The 18,528-nt window shown below is 46.5% G+C and overlaps 2 protein-coding genes across 4 annotated transcripts in view; both read left to right on the plus strand.

The window, feature by feature from the left end:
• The window catches only part of LOC147433567 (E3 ubiquitin-protein ligase RGLG3-like), a 252,302-nt gene that overhangs the window by 85,803 nt on the left and 147,971 nt on the right, over positions 1-18,528 (plus strand). The window lies entirely within an intron of this gene.
• Positions 8,245-17,617, plus strand: LOC147433570 (uncharacterized). Its single transcript, XM_086490238.1, has one exon. It carries the CDS (start codon positions 14,484-14,486, stop codon positions 15,225-15,227), a length of 744 nt encoding a protein of 247 aa, XP_086346364.1. The 5' UTR covers positions 8,245-14,483; the 3' UTR covers positions 15,228-17,617.

Below are 18,528 nucleotides of genomic sequence, written 5' to 3' on the forward strand. Positions count from 1 at the left end.
GAAACAAAACGAAAGAAATGTGTTCAGAAAACAAATTTCACCCACACCCACAACCACACACTCACACACCCGCATGCGAAAGCTAGTCTTAAGAGCACAACGAAAATCAAAACACACAAAACTATGTAGACCCAACACACACGTGTGCACGCGTGCGCGCGCACACACACACACACACGTTGTACAGGCTTGGACACTCCAAGTGAGAAATCACTAGCAACACATCGACAGAAACTGCAAAATCACTGAACTTTATGTGAGAGGGAGAGAGAAATGAAATGATATATTAACGTCTACAAAAGGCCAAAATGACGTATGAGACCAAATTGATTACAATGGTGAGTCTAGTACCAAGTCTGGGTACAAACAAAGAAAACTACAAACTAGAAACCGAGATAGGAGTGCTACCGACTCCTATGGGTGGCTGGTTGGCTGAGCAATGGTATAATGCCACAAAGGTACATAATGGGGATAAGTGTCACCATGATACAATATAGCAGTAGCATGAGGTCTATCTTGATTGACACTTTGGGTGTCGTGCTAGAATCCTATGGATCCTCTACCGCAATCTCCGTCGGTGTTGCGTGGCTCCCCTCCTTAGTCGTGGTCGTCTCGATCTCCCCAACTCTATAGCTCGGTCAATGAGAGTACCACTGGTGAGTAAATGGGTGGGAACCGAGCGCTGTGGTGGTGGGTGGACCCTTTGCCTCTGCGGTACTCGGAGTGAAGAAATCTGAGACGCGTCTCTGGGATTGTCTCTGTCTATGCCCTCTCAATAGAGAGTCTCTATGTCTCTGTATCTCAAGTAGAAATAATCCGAGACATCTCTGATCCTGATATCTCATGACTCTATCTAACGAGTCAAAACCATCTCTGAATAAATAGTGAAAGCGTCCCCGTATCTCATAGTAGACTGTGCAGTGACATGTAGTGAAATTCTGTCTCTGGCTCTGCATGGCATAACTGACATATCCTACTGTCTGCTGGTATGCCTCTGAATCTACCTGTCTCAATCCCAAGCTGGTGTGAAGATGTGCGTATCTGGCCTATGGCACATCGTAACCCATGAGATAGATGTGTGTCCATGTAGCTGGGCCGTGTGACAAATCGGTCTGTCGTGAGCTGGAAAAAATGCTCTCTATAGAAAGCCCTCTTCGTACCCAACTCCCTTGATGGCTTTATCCATGTCCTCCTAGTATCAAGCTGGATAAGATCCTGCCGAATGAGTCCAGTAATCTCCATCCATGTAAGAGCCAAAGACGGTGCATTAAGAGAATACTTGAAAGGGGGCAGCCTGTCCATGCCTCTGAAACCATGCCTCTGAAACCATGCCTCTGAAACCATGAGCTCATCTGTGCATACCAACATGATGTATCTCCCTGTAATGCCGGCTGTCTGGATGACTCAAGAGCAAGCCTAGCATATCTGTCCCTGGTGGTGTCTTATAAGTTGTGTACAAATGATACTGATCTGGTAAGTGCCTCAATCTCCATAGGTGGGGCAGCCAGCTCCGCTTGTATGATGTCATCTGGAACTGAGGCCTTGGCTCTATTCAGCCTAGAAATCATAGATACCATCCAACACTGTCAACAGAGGTCCCCAAACCTGAACCCCGTAGTGCATAACTGAAGCGACCAAAGTGTCGAAGAGCCAAAGCTTTGTTCGAGGTTCCTGGAATTGAACCTGCGAACAAATCCTCTCTAAACCGCCTAGGGCTGCATAGGTACGAGTCAATCTAGTGTCTGCTGCCACTTTCAATGTGAACCTCGGTCCACTAAAGACCACCCCAAGATATGTGTATGCATCAGTGTACTCCATACCGTCCTGACCATATGTGAATGTAGGTGCTGATCTCCTGACCCACTGTCATGACCTTGGTTTTACCAAGGTTGACAGACAATCCGCTATCCCCTGCAAAACCATGCAATGCGTCCAAATGCCTTTGCATACCCTCTAGTGAGTCTGATATCAACACGATATTGTCAGCATACAATAAAAGAGGGATCCATGTCCCTGCAAGCTGAGCACCTCTATCTCCTCCTCTGTCAAAATAATCAGAGACCTCATTAACATACATACCAAATAAAGTAGAGGACAATGGGCATCCCTGTTTCACTCCGATAGTGGAGTGAACTATGTCAGATATCCCATCTGGGGTGCGTACATGACCCATCACTGAACTGTACAATGCCATAATCCCCCATATCAGCTCTGTAGGTACCCCCAATTGCATAAGCCGGCGCATCAATCTGGCCCTCCGTACTATGTCAAAAGCTTTGCGGAAGTCCACAAAGCTGCAATAAATCCGTCTACCATGTGCCCGGCCCTCCTCAATGATAGCTGTGAGTGTAAAGACATGATCCAGTGTGGAGAAACCCCTCGTGAAACCAGCTTGTCTAGGTGCTCGTATGCCCATAGTCTCTGCCCAACTGCTTAGCCTATGCTCGAGGATGGATGCATACAACCGTGCCAATGTGTGTCCTACCATGATAGTACGGTAATTCCCCGGCAGTGTGGGATCTCCTGTCTTGAAGATAGGTACAATAGTAAACAATCTCCAAGACTCAGGAAAGCCCTCACACATGACACTGTTGAACAACCGTGCAAGCATCTCTACCAACAAGTCCCCAGCATGTATAATGTGCTCTGCTACCAAATCCTCATGATCCTGTGCCCGTCTGGTCTTCATCCTGTCAATGGCCTCCTTTACCATCTCAGTGGTAAAGAAGGTGCTCGTAGCCGGACATGGCTGTGGTGGATCTGGTAGTGGTGGCTGTCCAGGTACAATGTATAATGATGCTACATACTGCCCCCATATCTCCGTAGAAGTAATCACTGGTGGGGTAGACTGCTCATGGATTAGACGCCAAGCCTCTCTTGAATCTCTACTAAGGAAGAGCTGATATAAATCCTGCTCCATCTGGACCAAGAAAGCTTGCTTCTTCCGTTGTACCAGTCGTTGTGTAGCAATACGAGACTGTCTATAGGTGATCACTCCCAATGCAAGCTCCCGCTGGATCTGAGCTCTCCTCGATCGATACCAGCTGTTCTGAGGCATGTGCCTAGAACGACGTCTCTGACCAGGCTGAGTGTGTGGGTATGCCTCTGTTGCTGCCTCATCTAATGTCACTGTCAGCATAGATGTGATCTCCTCACTGTGTATACTAGCTTTGATGTGCATAAAAGTCTATGTATCTCCTGTGCATAGACTGAGTCAGTCTCTGGTGTAAAAGTATAGCGTGGATGTCTATCACCTAGTTGATGAGCACGCGGCGGTGTGTGCAAGTGATAGAGCACGTGAAGAAGTGCAGGAGCTGTGGCTTGCAGAGGAGGCAAAGGCCTGCAGAGGGGTAGCGCTAGAGAACGAAGAGAGAGGGAGAGAGGTAGCACTGGATTTTGGAAGGGGGAGAATAGAGTGAGTTACTCACCTTCCCTTTATTAAAAGTATAGGACCAATTTTAAAGTTAGTGGCCAAGTTCAATGCGAACTTGGCCAAAGGTTAATAACCTTTAAACTATACACAAAAGGGGGCCATTTGGGCCTTTAACCCGACAACCTCCCACTTAAAGGCATAAATGGCGCCTTTAAGCTACGTGACTCCCATCATCTGTATGCATATCTGATCTTGTGCTTTGGATAAGCACTTAGTGAGAGCATCTGCTGGATTTTGTGATGTATGGACCTTAACCAATGTAATAAGGCCATCCTCAAGCACTTCTCGAATGAAGTGATACCGCACATCAATATGCTTTGTGCATGCATGAAACATGGCATTCTTTGCCAGACATATGGCACTCTGGCTATCACATCCAAGCATAGGTGCCTTGGCAGGCAAACCAAACTCACTGCATAGACGTGACAACCAAATGGCTTCTTTGGAAGCCTCAGTGGCTGAAATATATTCAGCCTTTGTCGTAGACAATGCAACAATCTTTTGCAATCTAGAACACCATGAAACAGCACCTCCTGCAAGAGTAAACACATAGCCACTTGTGGATTTCCGTGTATCCACATCACCAGCCATGTCAGAGTCACAAAACCCCTTCAATTCCAATGGTCCCTTACCATAGCAGAGGCATTTGTTTTTAGTCCCTTTCAAGTACCTCATAATGGACTTCACTGCATCCCAATGCAACCTGCTTGGATTAGCTATAAACCGGCTCATAACTCCCACTGCATGGGCTATGCCAGGCGTAGTAGCAACCATAGCATACATAAGTGAACCATAAGCTGAAGCGTAAGGCACACTTTGCATGTCATTGGCTTCTTCCTTTGACTTGGGGCAATCATCCTTTGAGATTTAACATATGGCTGTAATGGCACACCAAGAGGCTTTGCTTCAGCCATGTTAAATGTGTCCAACACCTTTTCAATGTACTTTTCTTGCGACAAATACAACATGCATTGGTCCCTTTGCCTTGTTACACGCACTCCAAGTATATGTTCAGCTGTCCCAAGGTCTTTCATTGAAAATGCAGATTTCAGCTGCCCTTTAAGAGCATCAACAGTGCTTCTTTTCTTTGCAGCTATCAACATATCATCAACATAGAGCACAAGAATGATAGGGCTGCCATCCTCATCACGTTTGGTATACAAACAATGGTCTGCATGGCTTCTTTTGTAACCATGTTTAAGCATGAAGCGATCAAACTTCTTGTACCATTGTCTACATGATTGTTTCAGCCCATACAAGCTTCTATTGAGCATACATACCAAGTGTTCCTTGCCAGGAATAACAAAACCCTCGGGTTGCTTCATGTAAAGCTCTTCTTCCACATCACCATGCAAGAAAGCGGTATGTACATCCATTTGGTCCATTTCCAAATCAAGAGCAGCCACTATGGCAAACAATACACGCAAAGTGGTCATCTTCACAACAGGAGAGAACACTTCGTGAAAGTCTATACCCTTGGTTTGAACATATCCCTTTGCAACTAGCCTTGCCTTATACTTGGGTTTTGCATCAACAGTCTTGATTTTATACACCCATTTGTTAGGAATAGCCTTCCTTCCTTTGGGCAATTCCATCAAATCCCAAGTATGATTAGCATGCAAAGCTTTAATCTCTTCCTGCATAGCAAGCTCCCACTTGTTGCTGTGCTCACATGTCTTTGCCTCTTTATACATAAGAGGCTCTTCCTCATCTGTCAACATAATGTAATGCAAAGAGGGATCATATCTGCTCACAGGCCGTCTTTGACGAGTAGACCGCCTCACCCAATGATCCACATTATCCGACAATGGGTTTACATCAGGTGGCATGATAAAATCATCAACAATGGGCTGCTGTATATCATTTTCAGCACCATTTTGAGCATTGTTTCGTGGCTGAAAATGCCCTTCAGGAGCCTCAATTTTCTGCCCAACATCATCTAGCTCAAACACCACTGGATCATCTACATTTTCAGCCATATGTGGTGCATCCTGAGGGTCAAAAATAGGCCTAACAAGTGGCTGGTCATGCTGAAATCTGATCCTTTTATGGTCATGCTTTGAGGCATAATTGTTTTTGAAGCAGCCTTGCCTCATTAAAAACAACATCCCGGCTGCGTACGACCCTTTTGAGCTGAGGTAACCAAATCCTGTAACCCATTTCGCCTTCTTCACCATATCCCATGAAAAGGCCTTTAATGGACTTGGCATCTAGTTTACTCCTCAACTCAGGTCTAACATGCACAAAAGCCTCGCAACCAAAAATGCGTAAGTGATCATATGAAGCAGGCTTGCCAGACCAAATCTCTTTCAAATACATGTGAGGGGATCAATTGCATATATGGACTGCAGTTTTCAAAGCTTCTCCCCAAAATCCATGAGAGAGATTAGCTGTGGACAATATGCATCTCACCCTCTCACAAAGTGTCCTATTGAATCTTTCAGCCACACCATTAGAAGAGGGGTTGTATGGCACAATAAGCTCCCTCTTAATGCCCAAATTTTCACAAAATTTGTTAAATTTAACACTTGTGAACTCCCCCCCATTGTCCGTACGTAAGCATTTTAGCTTTCTACCTGTTTGGGTGGTCACAAATGCATGAAATTTCTTAAACGCAACAAAGGCTTCATCCTTAGACTTCAGCAAATAAACCCAAATTTTCCTAGAATGATCATCAACAAAGGAGACAAAGTAGCATGCACCTCCCATAGACTTAGTAGGCATGCTACATACATCAGAATGTACAAGATCAAGCACACAAGATTTACGAGAGACACCGGAGTAATAAGAAAGCTTTACTTGCTTGCCATATTGACATTCATTACAAAAGTCAAGCTTTGTGCCTTTAGCATCAAGCTTGTTCAAAGTACAAAGTTTAGAAAGGCCCTTTTGGCTCATATGGCCAAGCCTCTTGTGCCACAACTCCATGTGAGAGTTAATTTCAGCCAATGCAATAAACTTGCCCAACACGGCCTTTCCATGCATGCAGTAAAGTGTCCCTTTCTTTGTGCCCTTTACAATCAGCCTTGAGCCTTTAGTCATTTTCCATGATCCTCTCTCAAACAAGATGCTGTAACCATGCATATCCATCTAACCAAAAGAAAGAAGACTCTTCTTGATTCCTGGTACATACCTAACATCATGCAAGACAAGCTCATTTGTGCCATCTATGGAGAGATGCACAGTGCCAATACCCTCAATGGAACATGCATGATTGTTTCCAAGGTATACATGGCCATGCTTGCCTGCATCAAAAGTAGAGAAACACTCCTTGATAGGAGTCAAATGAAATGAAGCACCGGAATCAACTATCCAAGTCTGGGATAATGCATCATTGACAGTCAACAAAGCATCAATAAGATCACTCTTGGTGATCTGCATGTCCTGTGAATGAACATTAAGAGAGGCATCGAGGTCATAAGCATCATCATCTGACAAAGTGGCACACAAGATGTCCTCTACATCTGACAGCTCCTCAATCACAACAGTAGAAGCCACATTGGCCTTCTCTTTGTCCTTTGAGCTATCCTATGCATCTGTCTTGACTTCCTTCTTCTCTTTCTTTTTGTCTCCGCCATTCTTTTTCCGTTCTAACTCGGCTTTGCTCCGTTCTTGTGCATTCTAACCATGTTGGCAGAGCTGCCTCCCTCTCCACTTGCTTTCCTCCCGATTTCCTCATTAAAGATAGAACCCCTAACACCATCAAAGGTCAAATTGGGATTATTGGACAATGAAACCACCAATGTTTCCCATGACTCAGGTAAGGTCATAAGCAAGAAGATAGCTTTTAGCTTATCATCAAAAGGAGGCAAGCCTGAATCCTGTAACTGCGACAAAGTACCTGCGAACAACGACAAGTGCTCTGCAGCGCTCTTGGACTCATCTAGTTGCATGCCAACAAGTTTTCGCATCAAATGCACTTGGTTGACAGGCGTTGTATTCTCATACATTCCCTTTACTTCTCCCACACATCAAAATCACTTGTGAGACCTTTCATATCAATGACTGTCTCATCGGTCATGGCCATTTTAATGTATGTAACAGCCTTCCTGTTGAGGCTAACCCATGCTTCATCCGTCATATTCTGTGGCTTTACCTGTTCAAGTGCCCCTTCACAATCCTTAAGAAATAGGATTCCCTGGATCCTGTCTTTCTAAAGGTCGAAACTTGTTCCATTGAACCCTAGGCCGAAAGCAACAAATACAAAAGCTGGCCTTGAGTTTTTAAAAGCACTAGCGCCAAAAGCATCTGCTAAAACTTCTGACGCCCAAATAAAACTTCTAATGGCCAAAGGCTGAGTCATTGTGTGGAAAAGTTGCAATTGGAAGCTCCACAAATAGCACTGCACATCTTGCTGCTATGTGAGCCGACCATATGATTTTGCCAATTCATCACTTTGCGTTCACTTTGTTGTGTCCGTGTCCGACGATTCATAGTGCCACTGCATCTCTTTTGTGACATATCCCCTCCCTCCCCAGTAATCACGCTTGATTGCGTCTTCAAAACAGACGATAAACAAACAATAGCTCATTAGACACTGACTCTTTGCTTACATGCATTTGATCACTTCACTGCCTGCACTAGTATATCATCGATCCTCGGTGTTGGAAAACTGTGCATGATGGTAATCTTATTAAGAGCCTTGTGGACGATACACCTTCTACAAAATCCTTCTTTCTTTAACATAAGCAATACTCAAGAACAAAAAGGGGTGCTTTATACCATTTGCAGTTCTCTAGCCAGGGTTGTCATTTTATGGTCTTACAGTGAAGTACGGTACGGTTTTCGTACGGGTGATATATGAAAAAAAATTCAAGAACAAGCTCTTTCTCCTTTGAGGATGACCCTCCTCCCGAACCCGAACTTTAGGGAAGTCGAGAAGAGCTCTCTATCAATCTTTTCGAATAGTTCTTGCATCACTACAACTTTTGAAGAGATTCTAACAATCCCTTTACAAATCTGTCAAGTCGAGAAGGTCTCTAGCTGCTCTGTTTGAATCCATTACAGACACCAACGAATGTTTTGTGTCCAAATTATGTACGTCGTCGAAAAGTCTTTGCCAAATACAACTTGCCTACTTGCACAACGCAAGACGCTCTACCAATCCCCTTTTTATCACATCCTAAAACTCTGTTGAAAACCTAATTTGCTCTAAAATTTTGAAATTATTGGAATTAAGATCCATTTGTGTCAATGCGTAGAGACCTTGTTGAGAGGTTGATCTTTGACTTCTGACACATATATTCAAATTCTCATCCATTGAAGAGATTTTTTGAGGTCTCACAAAAAAGCTTTTTGGGCATTATAGAGGAAAAATGAACTCCTACTTCTTCATTCTCCCCTTTTTGTTGTCGTTTTTCTTCCAAAAGGCACCTTCTTCGAAAAGCATCCCCTTTCAAAAATCACTTTCTCTAAAACATCTTTCTCAAAAAGAAAGTTTTGTAGAAAAAATCTTCTTGAGCAGTTGATTGCTGCAGTTCTAGACCCGATTTCTCGAAGAAGAACACTCGTTTGAGCTTTGATACCACTGAAAGCGACTTGGCTCTGACAAGACGGTAAATCATTACTACAATCTCTGAATTAAACCGATATAGCAACACCTGAACTTGAAAAAGAGAATATCACACTTGTAGTCAAGACATGAAATGGCAGAGTTCCACTCCTAGACTGGCCCAAAAAATTGGCGCCCCTTTTGGTACTTCTTTTATAATAAATAATCCACAGAGTACAACTGTTGGGGAGTCACTCTGTAGATTGTAATCATGCAGAGATGACTTCAAAGGCTCATTTTTTAAGATCCTAGTTGGTGCTGAGTTTTTATGTCACAAAGTGATGACGTGGCATGCCTCAATTGGAAGAGAAATAGCTGAGTGGACAAGAGGAACTGAACCCAGAAGCCTACCAACTTAAAGAACTTATGAGTGGGGCTTAAAACCCTAAAAACCCAAAACTTGAAGTCTAGAGCTGATTTCCGTAAAATGGGTTGACATGCTGACATGCTGACGTACCATGCCATGTCAACGGGTTTGGACACTCCAAGCGTGAAATCAATAGCAACACACAAATAGAAACTGCAAAATCATTGAACTTTGAGAGAGAGAGAGAGAGAGAGAGAGAGAGAGAGAGAGAGAGAGAGAGAGAGAAACAGAAACTGCAAAATCATTGAACTTTACGAGAGACAGAGAAATGTAATGTTATATTAAACGTTGGGATGGGGGAAATGGAACAACACCAGACACACAATCTAGCTGCCTCTCTATAGCCCAAGGTAATAGTCCGCACCCCTACCCACACAGATTCACACACACACACACACACACTCACTTTTTTGCAAACTTCCAATGCACAGGCTTACCTATTAGCATTCCCGATCATACACACTCACATTGGCTGACGCATATACAAACCAATCTGCAATCACTCATTCACATGGCTCACTCTATCTCTCTCCTCCTCTCTCTTTGCACACGCACACGCAATCCCGGAGCCACTGCTACCACGGCATAAGGCAAAAGACGAGACGCAGACGAGAAGATGGCAGCCAAATACCAAATAATTCAACCAAACCATAGACTCAGTTATGCATAGTAAACAAAGAAAACTCTGATACAATCTTGATCACTGTCAATTGCGTGCATTGGTGCAATTGGTGCCCTTCCTCAGTTCTTGGCAACCCACACTGGCGGTCGATTCTTCTCTTTCATAGGCAGCCGCTAGGCAACCCTCTTCATGGCCAAGATCCTTGGCGGCCTTGTTCCCAACATGCGAGGGTCACAAATCCCCTTCTTTGCAACAAGCCACTTTACTCCAAAGCCAACAACCCCATGTGGCCACTTGCTCAGAGAGTAGCGCCCTCACCTTATTTCTTTTAGGCCTGTTGATCCAGCTACCTTGAACATCCCCACCCTTCTCGTGGCCAACCGCAACGTGGCTATTCAGATCGTCTAAGGCCGCTGTTCATCTCGCATCACTGGCGGGCCCTCAGCTCCTGAAGACTCCATTATGCACACTAGGCCGTCCTCGACCCTCTCTGTAGCAATCACCACCCTTGTGCAGTCGTCTACACCTCCTGCTCACTGCTCCTTCTCAACCTATTGTCTTGCAACTAACGGCTCTACATGCCGCTCTCCCTTCTCTGCGTGGAGGTGGCCTCACCCTGAAGCCGGCCTTTGTAGCCCCTCCTTTCTCCAACCTGTTGATATTGGTGCTCTGCACGTCCTTGCTTCTTGCTTGCAGCGCCACGAAAAGTAGCGCCTGTAGATCTTGCCCTTCCCCTTCTCCTGTTGAGTCTCCCCTCCTTTTCTGGCATGCCACCCCTTACTGCAACTGGCGGCCCTCCTGGCTGCCCTTGGCTTCACAGGGTCTTCTCACTCCCTCTAGGTGGCTCTCCTTCTTTGCTCTCGACTCCTGCAGTCTTGCTCCGACTTGGTGGCCCTTTGTGGCCTTCCTCACCCAGTGCAGACCTCCCCTCATGCGCTATACCCCAGCTCATGCCCTCCAGCTGGTCCCTTTTCTCATGGAGGTCATCCTCCTTCTTTGCAATTCTCGGGTCCCCCCCCTGTTGCTCTTCGCTCTGTATATCAGCCCGATTCTTCCTCCCCAAGATACCTCTGTTGTGGCCACTCCTCCCTCAGCACGAAGCAACCCGCACCTGCAGCAATTAGTGATGCCACTTTCCTCAGCTTCATGTGAGCCCTGCAAAGTAGGTCACGATTCCCTCTTCTATCTGCAGCAATTGCTTTCCTGCGCCTGGTATGCTAGCCCCATGGGTGCATGTCACAAACGGGAGCGCATAACAATATAAAATACATTCGGATAAATAGGATTTATCACTTATTACTGAAGCCAGAGGATATAGAGAGAAATAAATAGAGAGAGAGATAGAGAGTGAGAAGATCGACACAGTACTGGGGACCAGAAGATGGGCTGGTCCCCCCCCCATAATAGTATCTTTATTACTGAGGAGAAGTCTATACAAGCACTTGAACCGAACGTATTACCACGTTCGTTCTAGAATAAGGCTTGATGGTTCGCGGAAGCCTCAGCTTCCGATTCCTAGGGCAAAACCCTATTCCAAGGAACTTCCGTTCCTTTTTCCAATTCCTCGAGAATCAAGGTTCTCGCCTCTGGATCTCACCTTCCAGACTCAGGGCATGGCATCCCTGCAACTCTTTTCCAACTCTCTTTCCAGAGTCCTCTTCCCGTAGAACAACTTTGCTTTCCCGGACACGAAGTCCTTACTTGGGAATCCCAACTTCCGGATCACAACTTGAGAGACTACCTCTCTCCGATCCGTGGATCTACTTCCCAAACTCGGGTACGAAACCCTTGGGCTGATCTGGCTCTAGTTTCTCAGAGCGCTTTTCTCCTGCAGAGGCTCATGCCTTCCTCTGCTCCTACTCCCTCATAAAGAGGAAGTACACCTGCAATCAAATACTCAAAGATCAGAAAATGAAAAATCGTTACCTTCAAAGTCTCGATGCTCGAAATGCAACTTGATTCTCGAAAAGCAATTCCTCGGAAGAGATTTCTCCATAGAAAATCCTCTCTTCCAATCCTACACACAAAAGAGGTGTGTTCTCGGGTTCCTTCTCGTAAATCAGCCCCGTCTACGACGTTTATGGGCTGAAAACAGAGAAAAACAGCAACTTGTCGCGATGGAAACACGCTTCGTAGGCACTTCTTCGCGAGGGAACTCGCGCACTGGGTCTTGGCGACATCTGGTACACTTGGGGCAGCCATGGGCATCACCGGCAACGTCTTCTTTACGGCTGAAATCCACAGCAGCATCTCCTCCTTGCAAAGATTGGTCTTCCTCTCTGAGTGAGGGCATGTGATGCTTTTATAGCTCCTAGCCACGGGCACGAATAGCGGCTCGTGTCGAGATCGCGGCCGGTTTTTTTTTTTTTTTTTTCCAATTTTTTTTTCCATTTTTTTTTTCCTGTTCTGCCAGAAAAAGAGAGAGAAAACGCTGGCTGATCTGTTGCCTTATTTATCAGATGGCTGTCCACTTATTAAGTGGGCGGCTGGCGTATTTTAAAAATAGTCTGAACCTGCCCAAAAACTCAATAAAACCTTATAAGTTAAAAACAATGCTTTCACAGCACTTCCCAGGCGTCCCTGGATGCAATCACATGCAGAGTTGCAATGCATACATAGACTTCCTCGCGGGAAAGCATCTGCTTTCCCGAAAAGCATCTGTTTTTCCTCAAAGTTTCCTCTGAAGCCATCTTTATTCAAGTGCTTGCTTTTTCCTTGTGCACAATTCTAACACAGTTCGGAATTTCCTCCCGACTATGGATATTCCCTTTCCGATGCACCCGTCACCCACCTTGTGACGCATCAGGAATACCCATCACCTAGTCCTTTCGTACCGAACTTACGGTACAATCTCCTTCACGATGCTCTATGTCACCCATACTATGACGCATCAGAGATGTCCGTTCCCGGATGGTCGGATACTTCTTTCCGATGCTCCCTGTCACCCATCCGATGTGACGCATCAGAAGTACCCGTTCTTGGTGGCCTTACAGATATTCCTGTTCTCAGTGTTCCCGTCATTACTTTAAATGACGCACTAGGAATACTCTGTACTCGGATGTCTCCAGTGAGAAAAACCCTCTCACTTAAAATTCCAATAATTCATTTAGAATTATTTTTTCCTTGGTGTTCCAAGCGAGAAAACCCTCTCACTTATAAATCCAATAATTCATTTAGAATTATTTTTCTGTAAGATAAAGCCAATTTAGCAACAGTGCACTACATCACCTCTTTTATGCCTCACGGCTCCAGCTCCTCCCTCCTATTCCTTTGCAGTGCTCCCCAAAGCAACCCTTCTTTTTTCACCTGTGTCATGCACACATGGCTTTGCTTGCAGCTCACTCCTTAGCTCCATGCCGCTCGCAGAACCCAAAGCTTCAGCCCTTCACCTTCTCTCACCTCTTGTGGTGCGGCCCTTCAACAGCCCACCACCTTGGCGCTCTTCAGTCACATGCCCCACGGCCTCCTTGGTGTCCTTGGCCCCCGGCTTGGTCGACAGCAGCTCGGCCCTCCTTCTACTGCCACCCCTATCCCTGGCAGCCCTCCTGCAGCGCCCTTGAAGGCCCGTCCTCCTCTGCTTGCTGCTGAATATGGCAGCCCGCCATCGCTCCCTTCAACAGCCCCTGCCGACTCCCCCAATATGGCACCTCAGCATCCAATGCCGCCACCTCAGCCACTTGCGGCCTTCAGCCCTCATGCAGACAGCGCTCTCCTTCCAGATGGCGCCCTTCAACCCCATGCAGTCCTGGCGACTTTCCTCCTGAGTCCTGCCCTTGCTCGTTACTGCATGCCACCAAATTTTGAGAAAATGCTTTTTTTTAAAACCTTTTTTAAAAAAACTCTCCAACTTGGCAAGCATTCCCATGCGAAGAAATCTCGCCGATCACTGTCATATCGAGCTCAACATTCCCTTGCCCAAATCACAAGCTCGTGCATGGTCATGATTCCGTCCCTAGCAAAAGCCAACCACCGCAATGATTCTCGGCCAAGGATATTTCCGCGGAAAGCTCAACCATAGCATTATTTAGGTAATAGAAAACTGCATAAGAAACGAGAACTCCCCTGTGGCTTCATGGGTTTGTTGAAGCCGGCAGACTATGGATATAGCTCGACAATGGAGTTGCGTCATGCCATGAAGCCACAGGGGAGTTCAAGCGTCAAAGAGGTAGCTACTTTGCCATTGGTAAGCCATTCTGGTCATTCGTTTCAGTTTGTACCTCCAATTTGGTGTGCTGCTATACAAAAGCCTGTTAGCCTGGCTAGCAAGGGTGCGGTCTTGGTCGAAGTTTGTGTGCATGAAGAATCAAATGAAGCTATGGAACAGAGCTCACAGGACAAGTTTGAAGGTGTTGGCAAAGCGATGGTCGAAACTGTATAGAAAGAAGCTAGCCAAGGGGTTGGGCAACCTTGCCCTACCGATTATGTTGAAGAGCGGCAGTGCATTCCACAAGGTGTTGATTCAAAAAATGAGGTAATAGATCATGGCTTTCTTTCTCGCTTAGCAGACGATATGGTCGTACAAGAAGTCCTTGAAGAGCAGGCAAAGGTGGGTGAGCAATCCAATTTGCTCTCGCATGAAGTGGTTGAAGATGAAGTGTCAAAGGCTGTGGCAAACAAAGATTGGCATGGTGAGTCAGGTATGGAGTGTATGCCATTTGAAGAACCTACAATAGAGGGTATGCTTGGAAAACATGTAGGCTTGGATATGCAGCAGGTGGAGGCAAATTGCAGTGTATTGCCACTTTATGCTATGCTATGGATACATATGGTGTTGAAGGTTGCTCTACAGGTATCTTTGTATTGGTTGCCAGGATTTTTTGATGAGGGGTCTGCTATGGAGAGCTCTCTGGCAGGTGAGAGACTAATGATGTATGGTGCAGATGCTTCACAGGTTGGTTTACAGGCTTGTTACTATAAGCATGACCATTGGCTTGGTTCAAAAAAGAGTCAAGGTGAACCTAGCTTGAAAACACAAGGGATCGTTTTGATCCAAGTGGCAGAGGGTTCGGGGCCCGAGCTTCCAAAGCAAGGTCAGGTATTGGCTGCGGGCTGCATCCGGTGGGAATGGCTGCTAAGTCGCAAGGTAAGTGTTTTTAAAGCTTGCCATGCTAAAAAGAAAAAACGAGGGGCTGCAGTTTGCATGGCGGCCCGCAGAGGGAAAGTTGCGCCAGGTGGGGGGAGTTGCCAGAGACGTGAGCAAGGAAAACGCTGCAGGGTTGGGAGGATGCGCCATCAGAAGGAAGGCAGTTCGTGAGAGTGCAGAAGAAGAGGAGGAGGAGGAGGGGGGAAGGCCACGAGGTGGCGCAGTTGACCAGGGGACTCACGGGGCTGCCAAGAAGAGGAGGGGAGAGGCCGCCAGGGCAAGGACGGACTGGAGGAGTCCGCCAGGGACCAAAAGGGAAAGCAGAGCCGCCAGTTGCCGGGAGGAGGGGCTGGTATTGCATGGCCGCCGTAGCCAGCAAGGGCTGGTGTGTATGAGCCGAGTACAGGTGAGGGAAAGGAGGGCCACGCAGTTCACAGAGGAAGGGAGGGGCTGAGATCAGAGGAGGTGAGCAGGGTCGCCATCTGTGGTGAGGGGGCAGCTCGTTATGCAGGAAAGAAGGAGGGGGATTGGCTTGTGAGAGGCCGCCAGGGCAAGGACGAACTGGAGGGGACGACTTCAGGGGGTGAAGGAAAGCGGCCAGGGGCTCGTGATCTATGCAGGGGATTGGAGAGACCACCAAGGGAGGGCCGGGAACAGCAAAGGGCTGCCTTGCAGAGGTGGGGAGGAGCTGCAGTAGGGGCTGAGGGCCACGGGGTGGCGCAAATTACAAAGGGAGGAGCTTGCAGTGGGAAGGGGAGCGCCTTCAAAGGAGCCTGCCAGTGAGCTGGAGAAGGGCGGCGCCATCTGTTGAAAAACAGGGGGGCCTGCATGATAACGAGGATCGAGGTGCTGTGAAAGGGGAGCAGGTGACTAAGGCCGAGAGAGGAGGGAAGGGCCGCCAAGGGGTGGCAGTTTAAGAGCGCTGGAAGGCAGGTAGGAGGCCGCCAGGAACCAATGCTGCAAAGGGGCTAGAGCCATGAGGGATGCCGAAAGCTGCAACAGAAGCAGAGAGGAGGTCGACACCTATAAAGGAGAGGGTAACGTGCTTCGGTGGCAGCAAAAGTGAGCAGTAGGCGGGTGACTGCAGAAGGCTACAGCTGAGAGCAGCCAACACTACCTGTGAGGCCATGGAAAAGAGAAGCCAGGGGTATCAGGTTGGTCATGAGCTATGCCAAGGAGCCCATAGTGCACACGAGGAGGAAAAGGGCTGCCAGCTAAGAGCTGCCTTTGAAGGAGAAGAAAGCCAAGGATCGCACCAGAGCGGTTGATGCCATCATTGTATCTAGATGTTTTTTTTTTGTGATGCATAGAGTTTTCTCGATTGGTTGAATTCAATCGTCCTTTCCATCTAATCTTGTGCAGTGAGTCCGTGGTAGTGTTGGCTCCGGACAGGTTGTGTGTGAGTGTACAAAGAGAGGAAAAGCGGTTATGTTTTCAGATCAGGGTTGTGTAAGGTCGAGGCGGGTATAGCCTCCCGGTGTGGGTGTGTTTACAGAGTTGGTGAGTGTATACATCAATGTGTGGGATACAGGTGATGGTTTGTTGATGGGTCTATTGTGCCGAAGTGCTCACGTGTGAGTGTGTAGCCGTGATTGCTCGAAGGCGAGCTGTGCAGTGAAGGTTGTTTCGCAGAAAGTGTACGTGTGTGTGAGTTTCTGTGTGGGTAGGGGTGCGGACTATTACCTTGGGCTATAGAGAGGGAGCTCGATTGTGTGTCGGGTGTTGTTCCATTTCCCCCATCCCAACATCTTCAAAAGGCCAAAATGACCTATGAGACCAACTGATACAATCTTGGTGGATCTAATACAATGTCTGGGTACAAAAAATAAAATGAAATAAAGTGAAAAACTAAAATCTTAACTGCTAGATGTGAACTAAGTAGCTAGCTGGACCTGTGTAGGATATGAGTAGGCGGGGGTGAAAGTAGTGACTGGGGGCTAATACAACACAATGTGGGTGTGCGTGTGGGAATATATTGGGTGAGAGCTGATGTAACAAACTTGGACACCCCAAGTCAATATTCTTCGGCAACACAGCAGAGATTCACTTTAAAACAGTCCACAATTCTCACTTAGGTCGACACGGCCTGGCGTAGTTGTGTGCCTAGAGATATTGGCCCCAAAGACTGGCGCCTGTTTTGATATTTCTTTTTGTAGGTGCTCACTCTTAGACTTTGCGTACAGATGCTCTGAGAAGTGAGGCCCTGCCCACTTATTTATTGGTTACAAGGGATGCCCAAAAGCAGAGCCCCAAAAGCTCCAAAAGCTGTCAACTCTAAAAGCTTTCAAAAATAAAGCAACTGGCCCAAAAGCTGCCCCAAAAATATCTCAGCGCAAATCCAGGAATTTCGTACAGCTGTGTCAACGTAAAAAGCGGAATGGCAACGCTTTTTGCGGGTGTACTGCCATGTGTCACAATGTGTGTCCGGGGTCGGCTGCCACGTCACCATTTTGTGACATACACCCCTCTTGACAGTATTGTAATTACCCTCGAATACGCCTGCAAAAGGGACAAAGGCCATAAATTGTCATAGCAGACACTGACTTTAAGTACTGACGCACTAGGCACAACACATCTAGCACATGTACCACTCGACAGTCACATCACAGGACATCACTTGACATCACATGACAAATCACATTCAAAATCATTCCAAATCTCAGACCATGATTAATCGGCAAGTATTTAGTAATCGCATCTAGATCCAGTCGGGACCTCATAGATGCCCGATTAACTAATCCATATTGCAATCATGTCTATAGAGATTTATGAGACAGACATGCTGCAGTCATTTTGTCTATCAGTTCTTGCACTCAAACAAGTCAAGTACAAATCAATCAGTATCATTTTCGGTTCATAAAGTCATTCAGCAAAATACTGTTAGCTCAGCAATATCCTTGAAACCCAAAGGGACATCAGTGACTCTATATCAAAAATCGGGGCAATCCGTTGACAAAGGAGCGGAGTGACTCCCCTCTTGTGAAAACCCGCTGCACTAGATTCGCCCTTGCTGAAATTGGGGTTCTATCGGAGTAGACTATGATAAACCGAATGTTTCAAGGTAAAGCTCCACAATCTGAGGAGTATCTGCTAGGTCCTCCTTCTCCATCCACTTCGCATCCAATGCAGGATAGTTTCTGAATTTAACCACGAACCACCTAATTGCTTTACCTTTAATCTTTCTATCTTTATGTGCCAATATATGTTCTGGAACGAGTATCTCCTCGCTTTCCTCCACTTTGCGTTGCTCATCTGGCACCCCCATCATCGGGCACATCGCCTTGAAACGGCTTCAAGAGACTCACATGAAAAGCATTGTGAATTCTCCAAGTATCGGGCAACTTCAGTCTAAAGGAGACATCATTTATCGTTTCTTTTATCTGGAAAGGTCCATAGTATCTCATGCTGAGCTTTGGAAAAAGCCGCTCCTTTCCATTTTTCTTTCTCAAGCGTGCCTTCTCAAAACGTAAGA

Source organism: Adiantum capillus-veneris, chromosome 19 (assembly GCF_014529385.1).
Source record: "Adiantum capillus-veneris isolate H3 chromosome 19, ASM1452938v2, whole genome shotgun sequence".
NCBI classification, from domain to species: domain Eukaryota; kingdom Viridiplantae; phylum Streptophyta; class Polypodiopsida; order Polypodiales; family Pteridaceae; genus Adiantum; species Adiantum capillus-veneris.

Coding starts and splice junctions, on each gene's coding strand:
- LOC147433570 (XM_086490238.1), top strand. CDS start 14,484: ATGGTCGTACAAGAAGTCCTTGAAGAGCAGGCAAAGGTGGGTGAGCAA.